This window comes from Apaloderma vittatum, unplaced genomic scaffold, assembly GCF_000703405.1.
Source record: "Apaloderma vittatum isolate BGI_N311 unplaced genomic scaffold, ASM70340v1 scaffold35456, whole genome shotgun sequence".
In the NCBI taxonomy this organism is placed as follows: Eukaryota; Metazoa; Chordata; class Aves; order Trogoniformes; family Trogonidae; genus Apaloderma; species Apaloderma vittatum.
The window spans coordinates 4,625-30,991 of record NW_009722903.1 but is presented as its reverse complement, the minus strand read 5'-3'; the positions used below and the strand labels follow the sequence as shown (position 1 = coordinate 30,991).

The 26,367-nt window shown below is 38.6% G+C and overlaps 1 protein-coding gene across 1 annotated transcript in view; it reads left to right on the top strand.

Moving 5' to 3' along the window:
• Positions 1-828: 828 nt before the first annotated feature.
• The window catches only part of LOC104275859 (aldehyde oxidase-like), a gene marked incomplete at its 5' end in the record, with an annotated part of 26,397 nt that continues 858 nt past the window's right edge, over positions 829-26,367 (top strand). The window contains 24 exon segments of the mRNA XM_009871923.1: positions 829-934; positions 1,665-1,849; positions 2,984-3,146; positions 3,964-4,056; positions 6,297-6,463; positions 7,742-7,874; positions 8,374-8,496; positions 8,768-8,801; positions 9,627-9,725; positions 10,664-10,788; positions 12,193-12,326; positions 13,340-13,427; positions 14,454-14,540; positions 14,886-15,077; positions 15,384-15,611; positions 16,667-16,762; positions 17,454-17,582; positions 17,904-17,978; positions 19,646-19,698; positions 22,262-22,376; positions 23,307-23,372; positions 23,960-24,100; positions 24,102-24,149; positions 25,935-26,102. Of these exon segments, the coding sequence (XP_009870225.1) occupies positions 829-934; positions 1,665-1,849; positions 2,984-3,146; positions 3,964-4,056; positions 6,297-6,463; positions 7,742-7,874; positions 8,374-8,496; positions 8,768-8,801; positions 9,627-9,725; positions 10,664-10,788; positions 12,193-12,326; positions 13,340-13,427; positions 14,454-14,540; positions 14,886-15,077; positions 15,384-15,611; positions 16,667-16,762; positions 17,454-17,582; positions 17,904-17,978; positions 19,646-19,698; positions 22,262-22,376; positions 23,307-23,372; positions 23,960-24,100; positions 24,102-24,149; positions 25,935-26,102 (2,848 nt within the window).

Genomic DNA, 26,367 nt, shown 5'->3' with positions numbered 1-26,367 from the left:
AGGTCGTTACGCCTCGATAGGCAACAGGAGAGAGGAAATAAAAACAGGTTACTAAGGAAGCTTTTTCCCACTCTCACACAAGATCGCAAGAGCAGCAATTAGCAAACAACAAGTCAAAGATTCTTATGCCAAGGGTAAGCATTCAGACTAACCAGATCACATGTACCTCTGTGGGCAGTGAATTACTACAAGCACTCGCAAAACTTCGCAATCTGAGTAGCTGTATACTACCTCCCCACTGTCCCAGTACTATTTTTTCCTGTAATTGGTGCTTTGTCCTAGTTTTCATTCACACTCTGGCCATGAGAAGAACTCTGCCTTCTCATTCCTCACTAGTAATCACTTCTGATACAGGAGCCACTGGTCCAGCACTATTTTCTATGCCCGTTTCCTCAGCTTCCTTCCATCACTGTATATATACTCTTCTCTGCCTGCTCCTTTTCTTCTGCACTATTTTACCATTGAAAGGTTGGTGAAATTATTGGTAAACACGAGCTATCTGATGGCCTGGAATTGCATGCTCTCTCTTCTAGATGCCTTGTGTCCTCGCCCTGTATCCAGACAGAGTGCATGTTGCCATTTCAGACCGTGTAATACTCCACTCAGCACCCTGAAACACATGTTCTTTAAGGGGTTGTTTCTGCGCCAAGATTTCTTGAAGCAGTTACACAAAAACTTACACTGTGTGACTTCTGTTACTTCTTCCTGTGCAGGCTGGCATTGAAAGGAAAAATACTTGTCAATGTTATTGTTTAATGATGAATGATGTATGTTAATTGTACAATTATGCAGAAGTTTCTGCATTTGGGATTTTTTTGTTTTATGAAGAGAGCAACAGATTCCTTTGAGTGATGTTTTTGCAGGTGGAGTTGGTAGCAATACTATTACATCAGAAGAGATCTTAGTCTCTGTCCTTATTCCCCATTCTAGAAAGGTAAGTTGCTAGTTTGTTTAGATTTGCTTTATGTGGAGTTAAAGACTATGAAATAAAGAGCAGGTGGGGGAATAATTCCAGTGTTTAAAGTAACAGCATTACTGCTCACTTTCTGAAGTCCTTGTGTTTGATCCTATCAGTGCCATGCCAAGTTTCAGCCAAAAACCACAACTCAGCAGGTAGCTGATGATATATAAGGAGTGATATTCAGACAAAAGTTTACTCTAAATTGATGGGGGCAGTAGCAATTGCCTAGACCCCTTGCAGAAAGGGGTCTCAGACACGGTGCCGTAATCCTTACCAAAGCAGGCTGCTCTCCTGTGTTATGATTGGCGTCAAGCAGGTAAAACATTGTCATATCTTGATGATTTTTCTTAAAATGAGATAAGATTGGACATGTGTATGGTGCTTCCATAAACATTGCTGAACTAGTGTTGTGTTTGCAAGAGTGGAAATGGGTTCTCTGAGAGAATTATGGATCACGTTACCTGAGTACCGATATGTTGTCTGAACTGTGTAGATTGTGGAAGCTTGCATATGGGCTGCTAGAAAATCGAAGATGTACATCTACTGAAAGGTCAAGAGAAGGAAGTACATGGTCTTGAATGCTCAGGAAGTTTATTTTGTTCACTTTGTTTCCTATTCTCTTGCTTCTTGTAGTGCAATAACAAGTTCTACTCCAGATAGTTACACATCTGCAGGTTGCCAACTTCTGTCTTATCTTGCTCAGGGGGAGTATGTCTCTGCATTTCGACAAGCACCAAGACGGGAAAATGCTCTCGCAATAACTAATGCTGGGATGAGAGTCCTTTTTGAAGAACGTACAGACATAATAAAGGATTTAAGCATTTTCTATGGAGGTGTTGTCTCCACCACAATCTGTGCAAAACAAACCTGTTGGACACTTACCAGAAGGTACAATTTCTCCACCTTCTCTCTATCTCTGAAAAAAGGGACTTTAAGAGCTTGAGTGTAAGTTCTTGGAGCATGAAGGTAGAGAAAGATTTGACTTGCCTGGCTGATGCCACCTGTGTTCAAGTGAAATACCTGGTCAAGTCTTAATGAGGACTTTTCAGGATTGTTACATTTTGGAGTCCGTACGTGGGTGCAGTTCTGGTGTGAGGTATGCAGAGAGATATAAGAGCAGTGAGATAGGTGGATGAGGTGCACACAGTCAGATGTGAACCTGAACCCAAGCACTGGTGAATGATGCTGTATCCCGTAGGTTTGATAATCCCCTTGTATCAGTGTTCATGAGTCCTTCAGTTTGGCTCCAATAGGTACAAAGTTTGGGAACTTCAGATGTGCCCAATAAACTTAGAAGTGCAAATCAAGCCTTAACGTTTTTGGTATCTCTTCATCTGCAAGATCCTGATATCTCTGAAGTTAATCCTGACGTTTTCTCCCACTTTGCAGCACCTTTCCAAGTTCTGCAGGAAAAAAATTTGCAAATAATTCAAGCAGTATAAAACCATTTATTTAAACAGAATTCCACTGAACTGTTTACTGTGTATTACGCAACTGTTTCACTAGTTGAAGTACTCATTTTTTGCTGCTTTACATTATTAAACAGATTTATATTTCGATATCTAGGGTTGTGTAACAATGAAGAATAAACTGTATTGAGATGCTTCAAGGACATAGCCTTTCAAGAAAATGTAACAGCCATCCAGCACTAATCAGATTCCTTGAAAGCATCTACAATTTTCATCAATATCGTTATCTACTTTTCTTTAAATATATGAAGGTGTCTGCAGAATAGTGATAATCTGTAAGATTGCTAAATTGACTTTAAAGCTGTAATAGGCTTTATTTATGTATTTATTTATTTATATTTAGAAGGGTGGCATACCATTCAGTTCCATTGACTTAAGGGACCTTAGTTCTGTTACGCTGTTTTCAAAATTGCAGGCCATTATTGAAAATCGGTATTTTGGCTTCATTAGGAGCAGGGTTATACCTGTGGTCTATAGTACAAATGTATTATTGCAATTTGTATTTATTTTTTTGAGTCTTGGTCTGATGGCATCTTATTATTCTTTCTGACAGATGTTGGAATGAAGAAATGTTGGATGAAGCTTGCCAACTAGTTCTTAAAGAAATTGCTCTTTCAGGCTTAGCCAGTGGTGAAAACGTAGACTATAAGAAAACTTTGATAGTCAATTTCTTCTACAGATTTTACCTGGAAGTGTTGCAGTCACTAAATGCAATAGTAAGTGAGTTCTCCTTGTCTGCTTCTGTGCAAGCAAATGAAAGTTCTTGGGGTTTTTTTTCCAGCTGTTGATGCTTGCACTTTGTACAATGTGCTAATACTGTCTTTGGGGTTCAAATCTATTGAAGAATGTATGTGCTTCTAGGTGCACTTGGACATTAGGCTTGACAAAAAAATTGAGTAATGTTAATGCAACAGTTTTTCAGTATTGCACTCTCAGGCCAAAAGAAAACATAGGTCAGAAATATACAAACTTACTCCACCTGTGTGTACTTCAAAACATGAAGAGACAGTCAAGAAAAAGGGTTTGGAAAGCAACTATAGGTGTTAGACCAGCCTTCCTCCTTGTACGAGTTGTTGACTCTGAGAGGACTCTAAAATTTCACTTCCCAATACATTCTAGGTGTAATTTACTTTTTTCTTGTCTTAAATCTGTTTTTATGAGGAAAAATACCCCTTTCACCTTTCTCTTCTGTATTACCTTGAGCTCTTCACTCTTAATTACCATTACTAAGTAATTTACTCTTACCAGTAGTGATTCTGAGTCAGTTTTGACCAGATCCCAGAACAAAGCTCTTTTAACTATCCCTGCTTTATATTGCTTACTTTAAACAAGCATATTTATTGAATCCAATATATTTTCAAGTATTTTTAATGAAATCTCAAAACTCTACATTGTTTTAAAATTGTTATTTTAGGGTCTTTCTGGCTTGTGAGAGTCTTGAAGAAATTTCCTGTATTTGATGATTTTGGTTGTTATTTTCTTAGTTGGAATGTTAAAAATCTAAGTTTTAGTTGTAATTCACTTTCTTTTCAGGATCCTTGCTGCTACCCCAGCATACCTATGGAATATAGGAGCGTCCTACAAGATTTCAAAACCAGAATGCCCCAGACTATCCAAATATACCAGGCAAGTTATTTTGTTCTAAGATTGTTCTTGTGATTTGTAAGACTTGGTAAAAGTCACAGTTCAAGCTAATGCCTTTGTTTGAAGCTCAGGCACAAAGTTCCCAAAGGACTGAAGGCAACCTGCTCTTAGTGGTTGATTTTAACTGTATCTCAATTAGGAAAACCTTGTCTGCAAAAATAGACTCATACAGACTCACATGTTCTGAACAGTTCTCGGAAGATAAATGTGTTGAGCAAGTCCGCTGTCAGACTGCTTCAGCTTGGCATATTGCAGCGTACAACCCGACTGGAAGAAAGGAAGAAGAAAATCAAAAAGATTGAAAAGCCCAAGTCTCTAGCGATCACTGTAGTATTCTTGTCTCAAGATACACTTTCCTAAATATGTCAGAGGGCTTTTAGGTCTTGCTGTAGATTTAAGAATCAAGATGTAGTCTGTGATGATGAAATGGGTTTAAGTTGAAGGAGAATAGATTTAGTTTAGATCTTAGGAAGAAATTGTTCAGTACGAGCGCGGCAAGACTTTGGAATAAATTACCCAGAGATGGTGTGGCTGCCTCCTCCCTGGAGATGTTCAAGGCCAAGCTGGACGGAGCCTTGAGTATCCTGATCTAGTTGAAAGGCGTCCCTGGCCATGACAGGGAGGTTGGACTAGATGATCTCTAAGGTCCCTTCCAGCATAGGCTATTCTATAAATCTATGTTTAGCTGATTAAATTAACAAGAGTATTCAAAGAGAAGTTAGCAGTAGAGGGCAGCAAAGAACACCTTTTGGACTTTCTGAGCTCACCCTTGTGAGGAAATCATGTTGGGAAGCCCTGCAACGTTTTTTGATATTTTGATAGCCTCAGTATACAAGTAAAAAGCTCAACTTTTTGAAAACCTAAAGAAAATTCAAATGAAATATAACAAAACATCTTTTTCATTGACAGATATTTTTTAGAATAACATTTTAGCTTTGAATCTGTTCAAGTCATCTTCAGCTTCTTTCAGAGGTATCATAAAAAAAAAAGACCTTACAGACTTATAAAAGGGGCCAGGATCAAAGGAACTGGTTCTTTTATAATTTTCAGCAGTTAGTCCTCAGCTGCAGGAAAGTGACTAGGCAACAGAAAAAACCAGTTTGTTATTCATATCAGTTGGTACTGAGCAACAGAAATTATTTAGAAACCTAGAAAATTTGGGGGTTTTCACTTTAAATTTCTGTCTAATTTTTGCAAGTCCTTTTTGTTTGGAGTTTTTCTTCGGAACATTATTAAGCTTTTGAAATTAAGGGGAAAAAAGAATGCATATCCTGAAAGATAAATACTTGGTTGTGCTGCTAATGGAAAAATTGAGATGGTTTGGCTGAGATAGCCATCTGAGGAACTTCAGGCAACTGAGTGAAAAATATCTGTTCTTGGCTTTGGGCTAATAGTAGACAGTGTGCTAGAAAGGTAGAAATGTGTAGCCAGAGCATTTGTGTGCTAGAAGCTATAAAAGAAAAAAGGTTTTAAGTCATGATCGATTAACTAGTTCTAAATGTAGAAGATGAAAAAGTTAGTGTGAACACTAACCCAGAAATTGGAAGACAATTAGTTGGTGTGGCAGAATTAACTGGCAATGCCAAAATAGCTTTCAGGAAAGACTTAGCAAAGTAAGGTTAATCATAGAATCATAGAATGGCCCAGGCTGGAAGGAACCTTAGAGATCATTTTAATCCAGCCTTCCTGTCGGCAGGGAAACCACCTCTCGACTAGATCAGGCAACACATGGGAACCGAACGTTAATAAGGTACTAACTGACACACAGGTATACGGAAATAAAATTAGGAAGGAAATATTTAAACAATACCTTCTCCCTGATTTACATTGATCAGTTACAATCTTTCAGTGAGGAAGACTGCAAATAGCTCAAAGTATGTTACCAGACACTGGTAAAATACAGAGCAGAATCTTGTGAAAATAATTTGGAAAATTATCAAAGCTTCATTACATCAATTAGTAAGTCCTGCTGAAAAAGACGTGTGTTTTGTGTCACTTCGATGTAAACAATTAAGGAAAAAAAGTCTAAGTAGACAAACTTGTGCAAGGCTCTCAGAAGGCTCCTTAAGAGAAAAAATGAAGCTATCTCCAGGAGGAACAATCACGTCCTGCATCCACATCCGTTTTCAATATTGAACCAGATGGTGATAATAGGCAGTTGTTCATTCATCTGATTTTCTGACTACTGTTTGGGGTGGGGGTGTGTATTTTCGCCTGTACAGGACGTAGAGCCAAGTCAGTCTCCACAGGATCCTGTAGGATGGCCAATCATGCACCTGTCTGGAATTAAACATGCCACTGAAGCAGTTTATATTGATGACCTTCCTTTGGTGGATGGGGAGCTCTTCCTGGTTGTTGTCACTAGTTCCAGAGCCCACGCTAAGATTGTGTAAGTGTTCAAAGTGTATTTGAAGAAAGTCTTATTATGAATTGCTGTCTAAAATTTTTAGGACAGACTAACAAGCTACGTGTATACACAACACCGTGCTTGGTACCCCCACTGGCTCACATTCTGGAAGCAATATTGTAACTCTGGTAGATTTGTCTCCAGTGGATTTGTCTCACTCCATATTACTGACTGTTTCTGGCCAGTAAGCCAGCCTACAGCTAGCCTAGATACCTCCACAAAGTGCTGAACTGTGCAGTGCAAGCAGGCTCCGAAATTCAGCTTCAGCAACATAGCTTTGAAATCCCAACTCTATTAAGAAAAAGCAGAATTGTTCAAAATGTAGGAAATAGTGTTGCAACACTGCAGCAACAAGGTAGCAAAGCTCATCTAAGGCCTTGTAGAAGAGGAAGATAGGAAGAGGATTTTATTTTGAAAGAAAACATTTCACATATGTTTTTGTACAGCCAAGATGCACATATTCTAGCAGTTCATTCAATGTTCAGGCATGACAATGCACAATCTAAGTTATCTGCCCAGCGTCCAGGCACCAAGACGTATCCAGGTGGTCTGGTCAGGATTAACTGTGATGACAGAGAGGACTGGCATTGCTATCTGTAGAGTCCTTGTTATATTTCCTGGATTATTCTTACGTTGGTGATAACATGCTGGGTTTGGATGTCCCCTTTTTGGTACCGCCAAGGAGCTGACATCACCCTCATCTCTGCGAGTCAGAAGGATTTATTCACTCTCCTTTGTTTTCTGATCTGGGTGTGCAGAGAAGATGCATGTAAATGTGCTGGTGTCTTGATGACCTGCTAAACTAGGTGCTATCAAAACACACCATTCTTACAGACCTTCTGCCATTCTTTCTGATCCTTCTGCACCCATTCATTCTCCATTTATATGGGTCTGGACATTTTTAATGTAGTTCTCTACATTAACTCTTGGCTTGTAAATGCTTAGTTGTATCAGTTTTATACCTCTGCAGGCTGTGAGGGCTTAGAAAGTTGCAGTCACAACATCATAATTGGGCAGTTACTTTTATTAAGTCAATGAAGTCTAATGGGCCAGTGTTGCATCTAGAGTATTTCCTAGAAGTGAAGCAAGTTAGTGGAATTTTAAATTGCCTTTGACCTGCACTTATTCGCATGCCCTAGATAGAAGGAAAAAACATGTCTGAACCTATAAGCAGATCTGGCAGTGTAAGAAACACACCTCTGTAGTGTTTTTTCTTCCTCTGTGCAATGCTTTGAATTACACTTTCCATATCCCAATCAGATCTGTAGATACCTCAGAGGCTCTAAAAGGACCAGATGTGTTCGATGTCATAACAGCTAACGATGTACCAGCTACAAATGAGTTTTAGGACTCCAGTGCCACTGATCCAGAGATGATATTTGCAAGAAACAAGGTATAACTACAGTATTTTAAACTAATTTTCTTCATTTTTACTGTTTTACTTCAGATTTTTATGATGAACACTTAAATTTCTATATTAAATTTCTATATTATGTGAACATCAGGGAATTTCTTTAGGCATATAACAAGGTAAATTCTTCACTACTCCTTTTTCAGCTTCAAAATAGCTGACGTGCATTATATTCTGCTTAGAGAAAATATATAAATTAGAAGAACACAGATTAAACCTCACAAAACCATCTGAGTTGTGGGAAGAGTATATTTCCATGAAATCACCCTTTTTTGAGTACTGTGTTTTCTTTGATTCCTCAGTCATACTGGTATTTCTGATAATTTGTTAGCTTCATCTAAAAAACATGAAGATCCTAAGCCAAAACAAAATTCTAAAAAGGAAACAAGAACAGTGGTGACATGGGGAAAAAAAGAGTATCAGCAGCAAATATGGGAATAACTTGAATCCACTGTTCTCTTAAGCAATGTGTATTTTATAGGTGGTTTGTGTGGGTCAGATTGTCTGTGCTGTGGTTGCGCATTCGGATGCTCATGCCAGACAAGCAGATGCGAAAGTGAAGATAGAGTATGAAGAGCTGGAACCAGTCATCTTAACAATTGAGGTAGTCATAATTTTTCTTGCTTTTTTATATTGTTTTATCTGTATAATTAATGGGTTAAGCAGTTTACACACTTCAGTTGCTATTTAAACATGATTTTCTAAGGAAACAAGAAGATTATGAACATCCAATTAACTGATAACTGTTCAACCTTTTGGATGGTTTTGACCACTTGTGATAGATAAGTGACAGTCTCAGGGCTGTTAAGGGACCATAAGTTTCATAATAATAAACACAAGAGCAGAAAATAAGTTAATATTCCCATTGGGGAAAGGCAATGAGCATGCTGGATGTTTATAAATCTTTTGGTAACTGGTCAATCAATGTGTTTATATTGCCTGAACAATCAGCTCCTGATTATCTGTAGCATTTTGTTCCTGTTGTCTGGTTAGCAACCTAAGAAAGTTAGGCTGGAGCTGTAGGAAGTGTTGCAGGAACGTCAGGGGAGAGATGTTAGGGATTTAGAGTATTTCAGAAATGTGATGTGGGAGTCATAGGCGAAATGGACTAACACTGTGTTAAGAGATGAATGGAATTAAGGAACAAGGGACACATTTGTAGAGAACCAGCATTAATTCTGTTAGCCACTTTACAGCTTGTATCTGTAATATATGTGGGGTGTAACAGTCTCTCTGGTGTAAAAATGATAGTCTCTTTTTAATGACTAGCTAATTTTACTAATATTTCTTTACTGTTGAAATTCAACTGAAGTCTTACTACAAGTAAAGCAAATCGTACTTAATAGATTCTATTTTACTTGGTCCTTGTGATTTCTTCCAGTCTTAATGGCATCTCTGTTTGGATGATGGGGTTCATTCTTACTCTGTGCTCTCTTTGTCACTTAGTAAATGTATGAGGGAAGAGCAGGTTGAATAAATAGAATGCATTTCCTTCAAAAACTGCTTCATCAGTAACACAAGATACATCAGGAAAGAATTGCTGGAACTGAGTGCACAAACTCACCAACAACGACAGTAGAGTGATGGAATACAGTTGTTCATTGACTTTGATAGCTGGTGGTTGAAAACTCTGAAGATAATGATGTTTCTCCTGAGACTAAAATGCCACAACAAGCTGGGAACCTATAAAATACTTAAAACCCCCTACCCTATTTCTCTTTTTCTCCACTGCAGGAGGCTATATAAAGCACAACTCATTCTTTGAGCCAAAAAGAAAATTAGAACATGGAAATATTGATCAGTCATTTGAAACTGTTGATAATATAATTGAAGGTAAACTGCAGAATATATTTGTTGAGAAGTTATTGTCAGTATTTGGGTTTGTCTGTCTGTTCTTCGAGTCTCAGTTTTACCTTTTTCCATATAGCCATTAGGCCTGAGAAAGCTGTTGGTCACATAGAAGAAAGTGATTAAACCTAGTGTTCTTGTGCTCCTGCTACTACATTCAAGCTTCCTGCATCCTCTGTACTTGAAACAGAATCACAAAATAATTAGGTTGGAAACACGTCATCTCGTTCAACCTCCTGCTTAAAGCAAGTGCAGTTAGTTAGTTAAAACAAGTTACTGAAGACTGTGTTGGTCAGGTTTTGAACACCTCCAAAGATGGAGGTTCCACAACCTCTATAGGCATCTCTTCCCTATTTGACCGTTTTCCTGGTGATTTTTTTTTTTAATTACTTATATTGAGTTGGAATTTCCTTTGTTCATTGCCTCTTATCCTTCCACTGTGCATCTCTGAGAACAATCTGGCTTGTTCTTCTCTACACGCTCCCATTAGGTAGTTGTAGACAGCAATAAGATCTCCCCTTAAAGTTTTTTTTTCTTATGGATGAATAAATCCAATTCTTTCAGCTTCCTGTGATACGTCCTGTGGTCCAGACCCCTTGCTGACCTTCTTCGTATCCTGGGCCAGTATGTCTATACTTTGTTCAATGTATCTATGTTTCATTTAGTAGTGTCGCCACTTGTAGGTAATAGTGTTGCACTATTAATTAAGTTCTGTTGAAGCCACTGGACCAAGACCAATTTAATCCTGCAAAGAGTTTCATTGGTGGTTTTATTTTTAAATGTTGCTCCTTCATACAAGAAGCATAATAAGAGAGGACAGCCAATTACTATAATTTACATGATTTTGGGTAGTTAGTTGTTTCCTGCCTTATTTCCTCTGTCCTTTTCCCTGAGTAACACTTGTGTTTTTCTCCTTGGATCAGGGGAAATTTGCATTGGGGGACAGGAACACTTTTACATGGAGACTCAGAGTGTGCTTGCTGTTCCAAAAGGAGGGGATAAAGAAATGGATGTGTATGTGTCAACATAGCAACCAGCAACTATTCAGGTAATACAGAGCACTTGCAGAGAAACTGGTTGAACCTGTGACAATACAGCTTTTTAAGTTTGGTTTACAAATCCATTTTAACAGATTAAAAGGAGTAGGTACATGAAATTACACATACAGATTATCCAACAGCAGCTGCGTGTTGTATTGCTGCATCCTGATTAACGCTAACCACTACTCTGCAAGGGTAAGGAGGAAATAAAAGTCAGAGTCTGCTGAGGGTTTGATCAGCTCTAATAACTGTAGGTGAGATTGCTCCTCCATGCCAAAATCCTGATCATAGAATGATTTGGGTTTGAAGGAAACTTTAAAGATCATTTAATCCACCCCCCTGCCATGGACAGGATTATCTTTCAGTAGATAAGTCTCTCAAAGCCCTGTCTAGACTAACCTTGAACCCTTCCAATGATGGGGCATCCTCAGCTTCTCTGAGTAACCCATCCCAGTGCCTCACCACTCTCATTTTAAAAAGTTTCTTGTGTCCAATCTAAACCTCGCCGCTTTCAGTCTGAAACTATTGCCCCTTGTTCTGCCTTGGTAAAAAGTCCATTTCTTACAAGAGCCCTTTATATACCGGAAGGTCGCAGTAAGGTCTCCCTGGAGCATTCTCTTTTCTTAGTCTTTCTTCACATGAGAGATGTTCCAGCCCTCTGATCATTTTCATGATGCTCAGTGGTAAAGCCAGTCCCGTTCGGTCCCCATGTGTTGCCTGATCTAGTCAAGAGGTGGCATCCCTGGCAACAGGGAGGCTGGTCCCTTCCAGCCTAGGCTATTCTATGATTCTGTGAAATGCTGGCATAGTGTGTGGTTTACACAGCAATAGCTGTGGTGCATGAAACTTGTAGTGTTTCAGACTCAGCACAGGCATTTTGTGTTCAAAGACCAGTTCGACATCTTTTATCATTTCCATTATTATTGCATTGCAAGTAGCCAAGAAGCATAAAGAACTTTGTGTCTGAGAAAACGATTTCAAGAGAGAATAACAAGATTTTAGATTATTAAAAACCAAATGGGTTTATTTGAATTAAAAATTAAAATCAGCTTTTTGATCGTACTAATAAAAATAATTAAAACTGTATTCTAATCCCTTTTTCTTATACCTGAAGCTTCTTGCTGTTTAGATAATGAAATCCAAGGGTATTATTCTTCCATGGCCATTTCAGAGTCTTCAGAGAGATTTTAAATGTGAACACTGCTGAGTGTTTGCTGTTATCTTTTTCTTGCTTTTTAACCTAGATTAAAGAAAAAAATATTTTCATTTGGCTTGTTAAAAAGAAAAGAAAAAAAAAACCACAACAAAACTAAAACATTTATGGAACCCTTTTCTAGGAAAGGATTTTATTTCAGAACCTACCTTTTAGGCTTAGTTTGAATTGGCATAAAAGATTAAAACTGGTTTTACAGGAAATGGTAGCTGCAAGTTTAGGTGTTCCAGCCAACAGAATCATGTGCCACGTTAAACAGGTTGGCGGAGCTTTTGGTGGGAAAATCCTGAAAGCTGGCTTACTGGCATCACTTGCTGCAGTGCCAGCAAACAAGTAAGCGAATGGAGTATGTGTGTGCTGGGATATGAAGAGAAAGTGTGGTGAACAGGTTTTGTATTTTGGCTAAAATGCTTTCTCCTTTTCCAATTAATTGTACTCACATTCCAAACATAACATTAACTATCCAGACGGGAACTTGACAGGCACAGCAGGATGAAAGAGTTCACGAGTGGAACCGCTTTTCAGAACAAGTAGTTCTCCTTCAGTCCCCAACATCTTTCAGACAAAATTACCTTAAATCTATTAGACATTATAGTTTTGTTAATACTACTTGAATTAGTTTAGGAACCTCAACACATAAAGCTCCATCCCCCTCCCTCCAGCTTTGGCAGGACGATACTGACAATTAGCCAAAATGATCTCGTAATCTGAGTGGTTAGCTTCATGTATTGCTCTCGTCAGTACTATCCCTGTTGTACAGACAGCTCTTGGTTATTTTTGCCTACGTTATCTGTGCTTTGGATTAACTGGGCCATTCTAAAAATAATCTTTTTTTACAGTTTAAACAATCTGCTTTTATGTTAGAACTTTCTTTTACGTCTTACATCCTTCTTCTTAAAAAGCCACTGTTTTAAATATATACATTTGCAGACTAATTTTTTTTTATTATCCATGTTTGTTTTTTCTATTACAAGGCACCCTATTTCAGTACAATTCTGAGTAGCTAAGAGACAACTGATTCTTGCTAAAGATTGAATGCTAACTGCCATTAGCTCACTTCACACAGTTCATTCTTAACACTGAAGTAACAATTTCTTCAGAATAATTTTGCACTGAGTTGTCCCATTGGCTTTCAGTAGCTGAAATGAAATATCTGACGTGATTGTAAATGTAAAAAATATGAACTCTGGACATAGCTTTGTGCATATATTTAAGCCTGTTAAAGTTCAGTTCAGTTTAAATGCATGTTTAGATGCATGGCTGGATCTGGATACATGATAAATAGCAATCTTGTTAAAAACCTCTCATATTTTGAACGAAATTTGACTTTTCTTTCAATGATTTAGAACCAACAGAGCAGTCCGTCTTATCCTCAGTCGAGGGGATGATATGTTAATCACTGGTGGGCGACATCATTTTACTGGTAAATATAAAGTTAGTGCCACAGGACTTCAGTGAAAAAATACCTGCCTGTATTCTGTGAATAAGTATTTCAGTGTTGCTGGTGACTATTTGTTCTATTAATGTAAATTAGTGTAATCAATTAAATTTTTAAACACAACTACTAGCTGGGAAACTTAGAGAGAAGGTTGCTGTACAGCCTTTTCTCTGCTTCTGCCTCCATCTCTGCAGGATTTTGTTTTGTTTTTTGCTAGTCACTTGGTGTCTTTTTCCCTTTATAGCTTTATCTGTCTTGCTTTGTGGCAATGGGAAGCCAAACAAGCTCAGACTTCTGCAGAGGTTTATTTTAAACCATCCGTATGGTTGGGTTCACACAAAGGAGCAGTTAGTTTTTCACAGAAACGGTGTCATACAGGAAAACTCAGCCTGTGGAGGAAATTAATCTGTTCTCTGCTCAATCACTGTCATCAGTCGTAACTATTCATTAAGACAATGTGTGTCTTCTTCTCCATCTCCACAACATAGGTAAAGTAAGAGAGGTTTTATAAGATGCTTCCCATAAGTTGAAAATGAGCTGTGGCTCATGCTGAGAACTCAGGAGCTGTTACTGGCAGTAGACAAAGAGAGAGATGCAACATAAAGATAACTTTTATTCATTAGGAAAAACAAATGCATTCTCCACCTGCCAGACACGATTCTTACAGTCAGTGGGATTTACCTTTGCCTGCAGTGAGCATTCCTGGATCGCACACACACACTCACACACTTCCCAGCTGTCTCAGCCCATACGCAGGAAGCCACTCGGCTTCCCTGCTCCTTCCCTTCCCAATGGGCTGATGTTGCTTCTTGCACGCTGTACTTACTCACATCACAGGTGCCAGGTGGGAAAGCCAATATCTTATGAACATTCTTTCTTTCTCTCTTGCTCTTCTATAGTTTCAGTGAGTGCTGCCGCAAAATTTGTAGTACAGTGTGAGCCTAGTTATGTGGGTTACATTCATTTTCAAAATATAAACACTGAATAAATTAATCTAAGTAGATTATTGTTGATCCTTCTAGGTTGGCTTCATGAATGATGGTAGAATCAAAGCTGTGGATACCAAATACTACATTAATGGAGGATGCACCCCTGATGACTCTGTCCTGGTAAGGATTTTGTAAGCTGAAAAATATTGTAATGTGGAGGAATCATAAGCTGGATAGTGATAAAGGCCAAATTCCCTTGCACATGTGTTGTTAATCATACAGCCTTCTGATATAAGCACTGTGGGTTGTGGGACACCTAGTAGTTTAATCTTTCTTTATTCAGTTCAGTGAAACACTTTTTTCTATGTATTGACTTCATGAGGGTTTTCTCAGGCTTATTTTCCCATTATAAACGTGTCTGGCTGTGTTTTAAGCTGCTTGTCTCAAGTTAAGAAAGATTTAAATGTGAATTCGAAAGAAGCACTGTTCTGACATTTAACTAGACCTTTTTGTCCCCTACCTCAGGTGGCAGAAGTAGCCTTGTTAAAACTGGACAATGCATACAAGATTCCCAACTTGAGATGCCAGGCTTTTGCCTGCAAAACAAACTTGCCACCAAACACAGCGTTCCGAGGGTTTGGCTTTCCCCAGTCAGCACTGGTGACAGAAACTTGGATAACAGCAGTTGCAGACAAAACAGGTTTATCATCAGAAAAGGTGATGAAATGAAGGTGTCTTCTCTCGTGAAATGAAGTCTATGTGGTTGGAAAGTTAAAATCCTTTAGATTAGCTCAACTGTTTGAAAAAAAAATCTTTTCTAAGTTAAACATAATTTGTGCTAAAATTCATATTTTTTAAAATCAATGTCTGGTCGTTGAATGAATAGCATGCTCTTACAAACTGAACTAAACTGCTAATTCTTCAAAAAACACAGAGTAATCATCTTCTTGTCTACTAGTCTCCCTGAATGGTCAGTCTGCCTTTAACAGGATTATGTGATGGCTGTTAATTTTATTATTTCAGATTAGAGAAATAAATATGTATAAGGAGAACGAGCAGACACACTTCAAACAAAAGCTTGATCCACAAAACTTAATACGGTATTGGAATGAATGTATGGAGAAATCTGCATACTACAGTAGGAAAACAGCTGTTGATGAGTTTAACAAACAAAATTACTGGAAGAAAAAAGGGATTGCCATTTTACCAATGAAGTTTCCATTTGGACTAGGCACATGTTTTCTTCCTCAGGTTAGTTTCTTTAAAGAATAAGCGAGCTAAGCTTTTTATCCATGGAAGGTTACAGTTATTTACCTTCAGATACAAAACAAATACGTAATCTTTCAACTTCTGGAAAACTCTGATCCTCCTAATGGTTGTTCCCTGAAGGCCACAGTAGTGTCTAGCTCTCTTCAAGCTGAGAGTAAAGCTGTTTGGTTTTCAGGATGCAGGCAGCTGGGACCCTGCCCACTTAAAGGCCAGTCCGATCTGTTGTGAAGTGGTATTGGTGTAGAGGAGCTGAAAACTTTCATGAAAGGCTTGTGAGGAGTGATGGTGGAGTGTTCATTGCATAAGCTATCTATTTTAGAAATACTTCTGAGCTTACTTTTGCTAACCGTGGGGGTACTGTGGAATGCTACTCTTAAAGACTTAACCCTTTGTCATCAAAGACTAAGTTTAAGGAGGAAAAGATGGATAATAGTGGTTTTGGTTGTGGTATTTTTTTTTATATAGGTGTCCAATGCTTCTGGAATAGACAGCATTTTTTCACTTGCAAAACAATTGGCTGGCCTGGATCATATCAGACTGGCTGTATCTCTTCCAGACTAAGTCAGAGGGTCTTTTTGCAACTGAGTCCAGGAGGAAAACCTCATGCAAAACCTTTCTGCTGTGTCTAATGCTGACAGCCTGCCCAACTACACTAGTGGAACACCTGTGTCCAAAGGCTCTCAGACATGAGGGAGAGAGAAAATGGAACTTGCAGTAATTTGCATGTGCAGCCACTAATGAGGAAGGTCCTCCAAGTTCTTTTTGAACCACTGAGATACTATTGCAAGGTGTAGATTTATTTAAGGATCTATCAACAGAAAAAGCAGACCTCCAAGGATTTATACCTCTTTCTTTTGAAGTTCGTTATAGACAAATAGCAGGGTCTAGCAATCCAAATTTTTGCTTCCTGTTGAAAAGCATTAAGCAGGTAAATTAAAATATACTTCTAAACTATGCCTGTCTCTTGATTCATCAATTTGTGACCATCTACAACACATTTCTCAGTAATCTAATCTTGACTTTGTTTTTCTTTTTAGGCTGCTGCGCTGGTTCATATTTACACCAATGGGTCTGTGCTTCTGACACGTGGTGAAATTAAAATGGGACAGGGTATTCATACAAAAATGATCCAGGTAACGAATGATCAAAACAAATGCTACCATGGGCTTTACCTGTCATGCAGATAAACAGTTTGAAGGTTCTTTTGGTTAGTTAGTGTACCAGTAGGATATTTGCCTTTAGAGCACAGCCACTGCTTCTCTGCGTTAACAGAGTTAGACAGCAAAGACACCTTCATTGAGTCATAGAGAGAGCAGAAACTAAAAACGGATTGTTTCGATTTTGTTCTTCCAATGGTATATGAAGAGGCTTATTAGAAATAAGATTTTGAGAGGGTGATCCAGCAAAACTCCTGGCAAAAAAAAAAGACAGTCAGTATTCAGGTTAGTAGACAGTACAGACATTATTATGATCATATTTGTTCAATGAATAATTGAGAGACAGATCTGTGAAAGTATTTATCACATCAATGTAAGCTTGAGATCTGGGCCTGCATAATTTGCCCTAAGTCATACAGAATATAAGCAGCAAAATTGAGAACCGAGTATTGGAGTCCGGAGTTTGAGTACAGCTCAAACCTTGCACTTTTTTCTGTTTCTTGTACTGAGAAATGGGACAGAATGATTTAAGCTGGAGGTTGGAAAAGGAGTTGCTAAGACTCTTTCTTTCCTGGTATCACTGACTTCTAGCAAGTACTGAGTAGCTGCTTGAGCATTTAGAATGTTTCTAAACCGGAGAAGAATATATTGTTTTTTCCTGAAACAGGTTGCTAGTCAGGAATTGAACATCCCCATGTCATGGATTCACTTCTGTGAAACAAGCACAACCACTGTTCCCAACGCATGCGCCTCAGCTGGATCCGCAGGGACGGATGTCAATGGCATGGCTGTGAAGGTAAAGAGCAGTATTTAGTTGGACAAAACACCTTGTCCCATGCCTGAAAAACTTTAAGCATTAGTGATCCCATAGAAGTCAAGTGTGAGATTACCAATAATATCACTGCATCTACTAATTCATGCAGATTCCAGCCCTTGTAACTTAACTCTTTGTAAGGTTTGCATGTCTGTGCAGTTAAAATGACACCTCCTATCATACTTTTTCAAACCAAGATGACAGTAAAGCATACACTAATTAAGTAGAAACCAGAACATGTCTTGCATAGTAGCAAATGTATCTGTGTTGATTTTGTGTTATATTCTCCTGATTTCTCACCAGGATGCTTGTCAAACTCTTCTGAAACGCCTGCAGCCTATAATTGACAAGAATCCAAAAGGGACATGGAATGACTGGGTAAGACGTGAATCCTACTAAATGTGTTTGTGTGCTTGCAGAAACTTGATCTATGTGTTGTGGTCTATTGGTCCATTCAGCCTAATAATCCTAAAGTTAAAAACTGTAGAAACAGGTTATTACACAGGAAGATGGAGTGTAGATGCTTGGTTTAGGTATGTGGGAAACAATCCCCAGATCCTTCTAGCTGGAAAGGACAGGAGGTGATCTGTGAAGTCCCATTTGGAGGCACAGAAGTTTTTAATGTACAAAAAATACCAGCTTGTGCAATAACATCACCCACCCCAACCTACCCTCAGGCAAACTGTTGCCAAAAGATTGTCAGTATGTGTACAGTGTCAGTTTTCCTACATGGCTGTTCTTTATTTTTATCAAATTAATTAAGAGAAGTCTTCTCAGGTTCTTCCTTCCATCTCTCTCCCATATGTAGTCTATTACAGAACTGCATAAAAGGCAGCAAGAATCCTTGCTCCCATTGCTCTAATATGTAATTATTTTTATAATATCAGCTATGTTGGCAGTAGAGTGACAGAGGAGTAGTGCTAAAGCTACTGCTCCCTATCTGGTGTCCACTTGAAACTGGAATGGAATTTTAGTGCTAGAAAATTAATTTTCTTAACTAAAACTTCCTGCTATAATATCAACTATTTTATGATGATGTGGCTGACAATCTAGTCCTATGTATTGACATGTTAAAAGAAAACTTGTTTGTTATGTCTTCGTCTCCAATACTGCTTGTTGTCTGTGGCCTAATGAAAAGGACAGTCCCTGTTTTGACCCATTTACAGATCCAGTAGGCTAGAGTGTTTCTCCTCAAGTGATTAAATACTATAGTAACTGTGAAAGTGTAAACACTTTCTTGGCAGTAGTAATTCCTATCAATAGGAAGTAGAATACATGTTGGAGTACATGTGGTAGCTTGATAACTAACAGCTGTGTATGCAAAGAGAATCTCCTCTTACAGGTGCCAAATTAATCTGGATAATTCAGACACATTCAGCAGAAATGGCTGACCTAAGAAAGAATGTTAATATATGCTGAGAAGTAACTTTACATCTTGCAAAGTCAATAAATTACAATTATTTTTTTTTTTAAAAAACAAACCAACTCAAAATAACTTCTTGACTTCTAAACTGAGTAAGTCTAACATGAAAATCGCTGAAAAGGAGTAGATTTAGAACCTCATACTGTCATTTATACTACCAACATAACACTGCAAAGAGCATTCTCTTATCGTTTGTCATTTTTGTGCAAATAGGTCACGCAGGTCTTTTATCTCAGTGGCTTATCAACCAGACCTGTTCCAATTGACAAAGAGGGACCCATTTCTACTGAATGTGAGCAGAAAAACTGAGAAGGGCCCTTTCTGATTATGGCATTAGCAGTAATAAAGATTCTGCAAGAACACCATTGTTGATGGGTCTTACTGTATTGCCAAAAAAATTCAGATTGCTCATGCACAGGAGATTTAACACTACAGCATTAGGCATGTGCAGCTAAACGCACTTAGCTCAACTGGTCTTACTTTCTTTACAGTTTGTTACAGTTTGCTTTTTAAGTAATTATAAGTAAATAAATAAATATATGTAAATTAAGTAAATATATTTATGCTGTATTCCTTCCTGATTCTTGTCTTGGTTTACCACAAACACTGCTCTATTTTACAGATTAAAGAAGCTTTTGAACACAGTCTGAGTCTTTCAGGTATTGGCTACTTTAGGTAATATATTTTTGTTCCTTAAAAATGCATAGGTTAGACCAGGACTGATTTCTGAAGATAGCTGTGCATAGAAGATATTTTCCAGCTTATGCTTTATGTAATGGGGCACTGGAGTATAAAGTTTAAGTGCCAATTTATACCTAGTCCTATGTGAACTCTAGAAAGTACCACAAGTATACTTTGTCCCATTTTTGCTCTATGATTTGGCACTTAGCAAAGCAGAAAGCATCAAGAAAGTGACTGCTGCCCATAACAGTAGGTGTGCAGAGTGGGATATAGTTTATTTACTGGAGGCTGTATTGCTATAAACCATAAATATTGCTGTACTACAGCTTATTTGCACTTTTACCCAGAAACATTATCACACCAAGTTGTGTGACAGGAAGAACAAGTGGCAGCATTAGAATATTTATCCAGAGCACACCTGCAATTAGCAGCGTGGTGCACTTTTGAAAAATTAGGCCCATTTAAATATAGATCTGAACCTTAGGATTATTTCTCTTTAGAGGAAGGAGAATTTAAAATGTCTAGTTGAGAAAGCTCATGGTAATTTATATTTCGGTGTTTTTTTTAAACTAACTCAGGAATCAGATTCCATGATTCAGCACTAATTGAAAGCTAGGGGGGGACTTTGCTCATAGGAGAAGGGGTTTACTTACTGACCTGAGTTTTGAGGTCATTGTTTTGACTTCTTTGCTTCTGGAGCCTCAGAAAATTTCTACCATTATACACCCTTAGATATGGATTGACTCACAACAGCATGCTGTTGTAGGACACAGTAATCTTAAACATAATTCCTACTGCTCTCTCTCATTGCAGTCTCATGGCCCTTTTTTTCTGATTTTTTTTCAGTGTTTATAAAGAGCAAGAATGGAAAAATTCCTGTCCTATAACTCAGGTGGTATTCAAAGCAAAGCTTCTCTCTTAGCTTGCTGTGCCTTTTATCTTCTCTCCCTCCACCTATATGTACCTACTTACCAATAGCAGCTTTTCAGGTATTCAGGCAGTCTGGAGTAAGTCAAAGAGGCACTTCACAAACTCATACTTGTCTAAAAAGTTCAAACAAAATGTCCCTTCCTGCTGCTAAGTCTGTTCAAGTATGTTTTCTGCTTATGCAGCCCTTTAGGAATGTTGACATCTCCAAAGCAATGAGCAACAGTCATACTTTGTTATTGACATTTAATGATGTCCAAAAACATCTGCAGATCACTGAGCCTCAAAATCTGCATTGAACTAGTTCTTATCCAGTTATAATCTCCATATCCAAGAACCTCCATGCCATCTGAGGTAGATGGGATGTGAGAAGTTGAAAATGTGAATTTTGCATATGCCTTTTTCAATGTATGGTTCAGTGCTCTGAATTATTCAATAATTGTTTTACGGGGTACAATTTCAAATATTCTCAACAAAGACATTTCAGTCACATGCAATTAGAAAACAGAACATAGCTCACATCGTTGGGAGATACTGCATTTTACCTTTCTCTTGTGTCTGTTCAATTTACCTCATCAGTCCTGACTACTATAGTCTCCTCAGTTAGTCCCACACCCTTCTAAGTAATTACACCTTTATTTCAATATTCCTGTTTTAACTCTCTCACTCATCCTGTAGGCAGTTTTGTCACTTTCATTTGTCACTTGTAAGTTATTCTTTCATAGGTCTTGATCAGGTTTCCTCCCTTTTCCTGAATTCCCTTAAATTTGTATTGTGTACTTGATTACCATGTCTTTGTCAGTCTATTTCTGGGATTATGCTAGTTATAAAACCTCCTGAACTGAAATCACAGAATCATAGAATGGCCTAGGTTGGAAGGGACCTTAGAGATCATTTAATCCAACCTCCCTGCCATGGGCAGGGCTGCCCTTAACTAGACCAGGTTGCTCAAGGCCTCATCTAGCCTCAAGTGAGGGGGCATCCACAGCTTTTCTGGACAGTTTATTCCAGAGTCTTGCCACCCTCATACTGAAGAATTTTTTCCTAAGATCCAATCTAAATTTGTTTTCCTTTAACTTAAACCCATTTCCCCTTGTCCTATCAGTGGACACTCTTGTAAAAAGTCCCTCCCCAGCCTTCCTGTAGGTTCCCTTCAGGTATTGGAAGGCAGCGATTAGGTCTCCCTGGGGTCTTCTCTTTTCAAGACTGAACAATCCCAGTTCCCTCAGCCTCTCCTCGTAGCAGAGGTGCTCCAGCCCTTGGATCATATTTGTGGCCTCCTCTGAACATGCTCCCACAGATCTATGTCCCTCTTATGGTGGGGACATCAGAACTGATGCAGTATTTGAGGTGGGGTCTCACAAGAGCAAAGTGAAGAGGGAGAATCACCTCTCTCGACCTGCTGGCCACACTCTTCTTGATATATCCCAGGATACGGCTGGCCTTGAGTTGTTTGTCTGCTAAATTTTATGTAAAAACCAGATCCACCAAACCTAACTACTAGTGCACTGTAAGATTTCACAGAACTTAACTGCTGGAGTTCTGACCTGCTATTTTAAGGTTTCACTTAAACTACTTTCAAAGTTTCATGTGTTCATCTGCTTTATAATGATTCAAATACCTTTGTCAGAGGTTACAGTGAAAACATGGATTGGGAGAAAGGGGAAGGACAGCCATTCACATATTTTCTTTATGGAGCCTCTTGTTCAGAGGTTGAAATTAACTGTCTAACAGGAGATCACAAGGTAATAACTGAGTGTCATGGAAGTTTTGTAAACAATGTGACTGAGGTTTGTATCACTGGATGCTCCAACAACCATTCAAGTTTCGCACTAATAAGTCACCTGTCTTCACATGATAGTAGACATATTGTGTCGTTGTAGAGACGGACATGACACAACTGAATGGTATTAGAATGGCTCAAAAATGGCTCCTTTATTACAGAAAGGGTGTGCCTTTTATACATAGTCAAAGGTACTAGAAGAAGGTAGCGTGGCCTTTGCTTATAGGTCAAACACTTGTTTTTCACATTCTAATTGGGTAACAATTAGCAGCTTCTGGCTGGGCTCATCCCCCCGGATGTTGAGGGAGAAAGTTCCGCAAACGTGTCCAAACTCAGTACACACAACTTCCCATCTTAAGGGTACACTGGGAATTTGTCAAGGTCAATGTCTTCAACCAATGCCAGGTTACCAGCAGTCCAGCTGCCGTCCCCCACAATATTGAGCAGAATGAAAGCTGCGCAGTGTTAACCAGCTTTTTGGCACATCTGTATGAATATCATATGGGTTTACTTTCTGAGTTATGGTAAACACCTGACATGTTCTCTGCCTGTTCTCTCCCTCATGCCAGCAAATAATCTATTTATAGGTTTTTGACCATCTAAGGCAGCTAAATGTTTTAGACTGCTGATCATATGTCCTCTGTCTGTACTTACTTATGTGGTGATATGCTCGTGCTATGGGAAGAATCTGGCAGGACTGTCTTTGGCTAATCTGTTAAAGTTGAAACAAGCTTATTTCGCTTGTAACAGGATATTGGAATTTACTTTGAAATTGTGCACATGGAGGGGCCTCTATCTTATGATGTATTATTCCACTGAATATCACATTATGTTCCAATGCCTCGACTCCGTGCATCTTTCCAAGTAACATGCATTTGAATTTTATTCACAGAACCTGAGAACAGACATTTTTATGGACATTGGAAGCAGCATAAATCCAGCTGTGGATATAGGACAGGTATGTGCCAAGAATTTCCTATCTTCTTATTTCTGTTCTGGCAGCCTTATCTGAAGTGGAGATTACCTCATTAGTTCAGAAAACATTAATTTCTTACTAAATAATGTTACAAGTCATAGATTGTATTAGAAGGTCCTTTGCCTGCAGAATGGCCTCATTTGAGTTAGTGTCAGAGCTATATAAATATCAATGAAGCTTGAATTTGACTCCTTGTGTCAACCTGTAGTATTTCTTTATGTATATATGTCTGCTATCTGGGGGACTTAAATTCTGTTTATGATCTATTGTCTCAAAAGTCTTCTGTTGTTTGACCTGCCTTCCCCACTTGGTAGCAGGGAAACATCTTCATTCATGGCAGGCTGGTCCACAGAGCTCCTCACTTCATCACAGAAGCATGTCTGCCTGGTATGAGAGGAGTGTGAAATCTTTTCTCATCATGGTAGCACAAAAATGTTGAAGAATCTCATAAGGCAAACAGGATGGAAAATGGTCTTCTAACAGCTAGTGATACAAGTCAGTTCTTGCCAAAGTTTCATGCATGTTACCAAACATGAGGACGTAAATGCTATTTCTTTTCTTATTTAAAGACCGAAGGCGCCTTTGTTCAAGGCATTGGACTGTACACGATGGAGGAATTAAAGTACTCTCCAGAAGGAGTCCTCTATACTCGGGGTCCGGATCAGTACAAGATCCCTGCTGTTTGTGATATTCCAGAACAGTTTAGTGTTTTCCCTTCTGTCATCTTCCCAAAATCCTTATGCCATCTATGCATCCAAGGTAAACAAACCATCACAGGGCTTAACCCTTAGATCGCAGGACTAACAGAGAAATTGCTCTGATATAAAATATACACAAGGTTTCAGCTTCTCTTCTTATCATTTCAAACAAGTGTTCCTAAAATTGTCTTATCTACCACACCAAGGAAGCTAATATGAAGACATAACATGGGATATTGATGCATATGTTTCATCGTCGTCAAGTAGTAATTTGTAGTTTTGTTAACAGGCCATGCACAGAAGCTGCAAGCTGAATTTAAAACCATACTTTAAAAAATGTGGTTATAAGCTAAATGGTTAGAATAAAAATACCAAAGAAATTGATGGAGAAATCATAATGACAATGAGAGTGTGCAGCTTGCTTATGTGTGTTATGCAGTAAGAAATAGGACTCTGTGTGTATACTTACATGAGAGGTTGGCTCACGTATTCAGTTGGTGTAATTGTTGCTTCAATTTACACCAGCAAATATTCTGGCCATTTGCATATAAGTAGCAATGGTAAATCAAGATGATGGTAATTCTGCAAATTTCCAGCTGTTTTAAGTATTAGATATGATTTTAGAATATAGTAAAATAGAACAGAAAATTATTTAAAGCTGTCTCAATATATAATTAGAAACATACATGTTTGAAAAACTATAACCTAGGCGAAGGAGTTACATAGTTCATTGGAAGCTGATATAGAGAGCTAATACTAATATTCCTCTTCAAACAGAGCTTTTATCCTTTTCTGTGAACCTGTCACCTAGAATTACCCTTAAAATTCGCTGCAAGAAGGCGTGATTCTGTCTTCATGCAGCATATTCAGGGAAGACATTTGGTTCTCAGATTTTAGCAAGGGGGTGGGTTAAGATTCAATTGCAGTATCCCCATCCTGTTCAGATGAAAATGCTCAGTACCACAGCACTGAGAGGACTGTGGGATCAGTGTGGATGTGTGTGGGATATTTAGAGAACAGCAGACATGTTTCGAACAAGCCAGACGGCCTGTTTTTAGACAAGTTTTAGGCCTCGCTTGACAAGAGTTTGTGAAGGACATTGTGAAGGTCACTAGCTGTGAGAATATGCTGAAGCAAAGAAAAACAAGGAGCTGTGGCTGGTGTATGTGACTGAAAACAGAAACAAACCCAGGCTGCAGGTGGGGAGAAGAAGAGCAAAACAGCAAAGGAAAACAGCGTGTGAACAGGAGCATGGACTGCGTGTGTTTGTTGTTAATAGCCAATCAATATAGAGCATTCAGAAAACAAGGATGTTGTGAACTGTATATAAACTGCGTTAGTGCGTTAATAAAGTGGCATTTGCTTGATCACATTGATCGTCAGCAGTGTCCGTGACTTCCGCGTCAACAGATGTGGCCTGTCTTTGAGATAAGGAACAAATGCGAATGTTATGTCAGAACCAGTGGGAGGATGTCAAGCCCACTCTGAGGTCAATAGTGTTTGTCTGCTGGGAATTACCATGAGTTCAGGCTGTGTTTCTTAGTTGTATCTGGGTTTGGATTGTTTTAATTTTATCTGCCAGTTACTCTAAATTTCAGTTCAGCAATAAGCTAAAAATATTGTAAAAGTCAATAGCCAATATTTTAAATAAATTTTTTTAGCTCCCTGGAAGCAGTTACCAAGAAGTATCTAAGCCTGCTTCAACCAAGTCTAAAATAAACTTCTTTACTGAAGGATGAAACACTTCTTAAGTCACTGACCTTTAAGCTTTTTTAGTTTATATTGATACGGTATGTACTCCTCATTTGCTCAAAACCTACACCTATTTGACTTTCTTCTTTTTCAGGGGATAGGTGAGGCAGGACTTTTCTTGGGATGCTCTGTTTTCTTTGCTTTGAGATATGCAGTAACTAGAGTTCGGAATGAAAGAGGACTGAAGAAACCCTTTGCACTGAACAGCCCTCTGACTGCTGAACAGATACAGACAAGCTGTGCAGATGCCTTTACTGAGATGGTAATAGGAAGGTGGGGAAGGGTCTGTTTAAGTGTCTCTGGGTTGAAGCGCGTACTACTTTTGGCACCCTTGAACGGCAGGGTGCTTAGTGATGTCTCCACTTGGTCATGCTTTGTATCCAGTAATATCACACAGCTTCATGTAATTGAAATATCTGGTAACAGGTTTCACTCAGACAAGTTATCCCAACAAATGCCATTCAAGCATTATGTTGGAATTTCCCTGGGTTTGTATAATTTTTTTTCCTTGAGGGTCACATACTTTT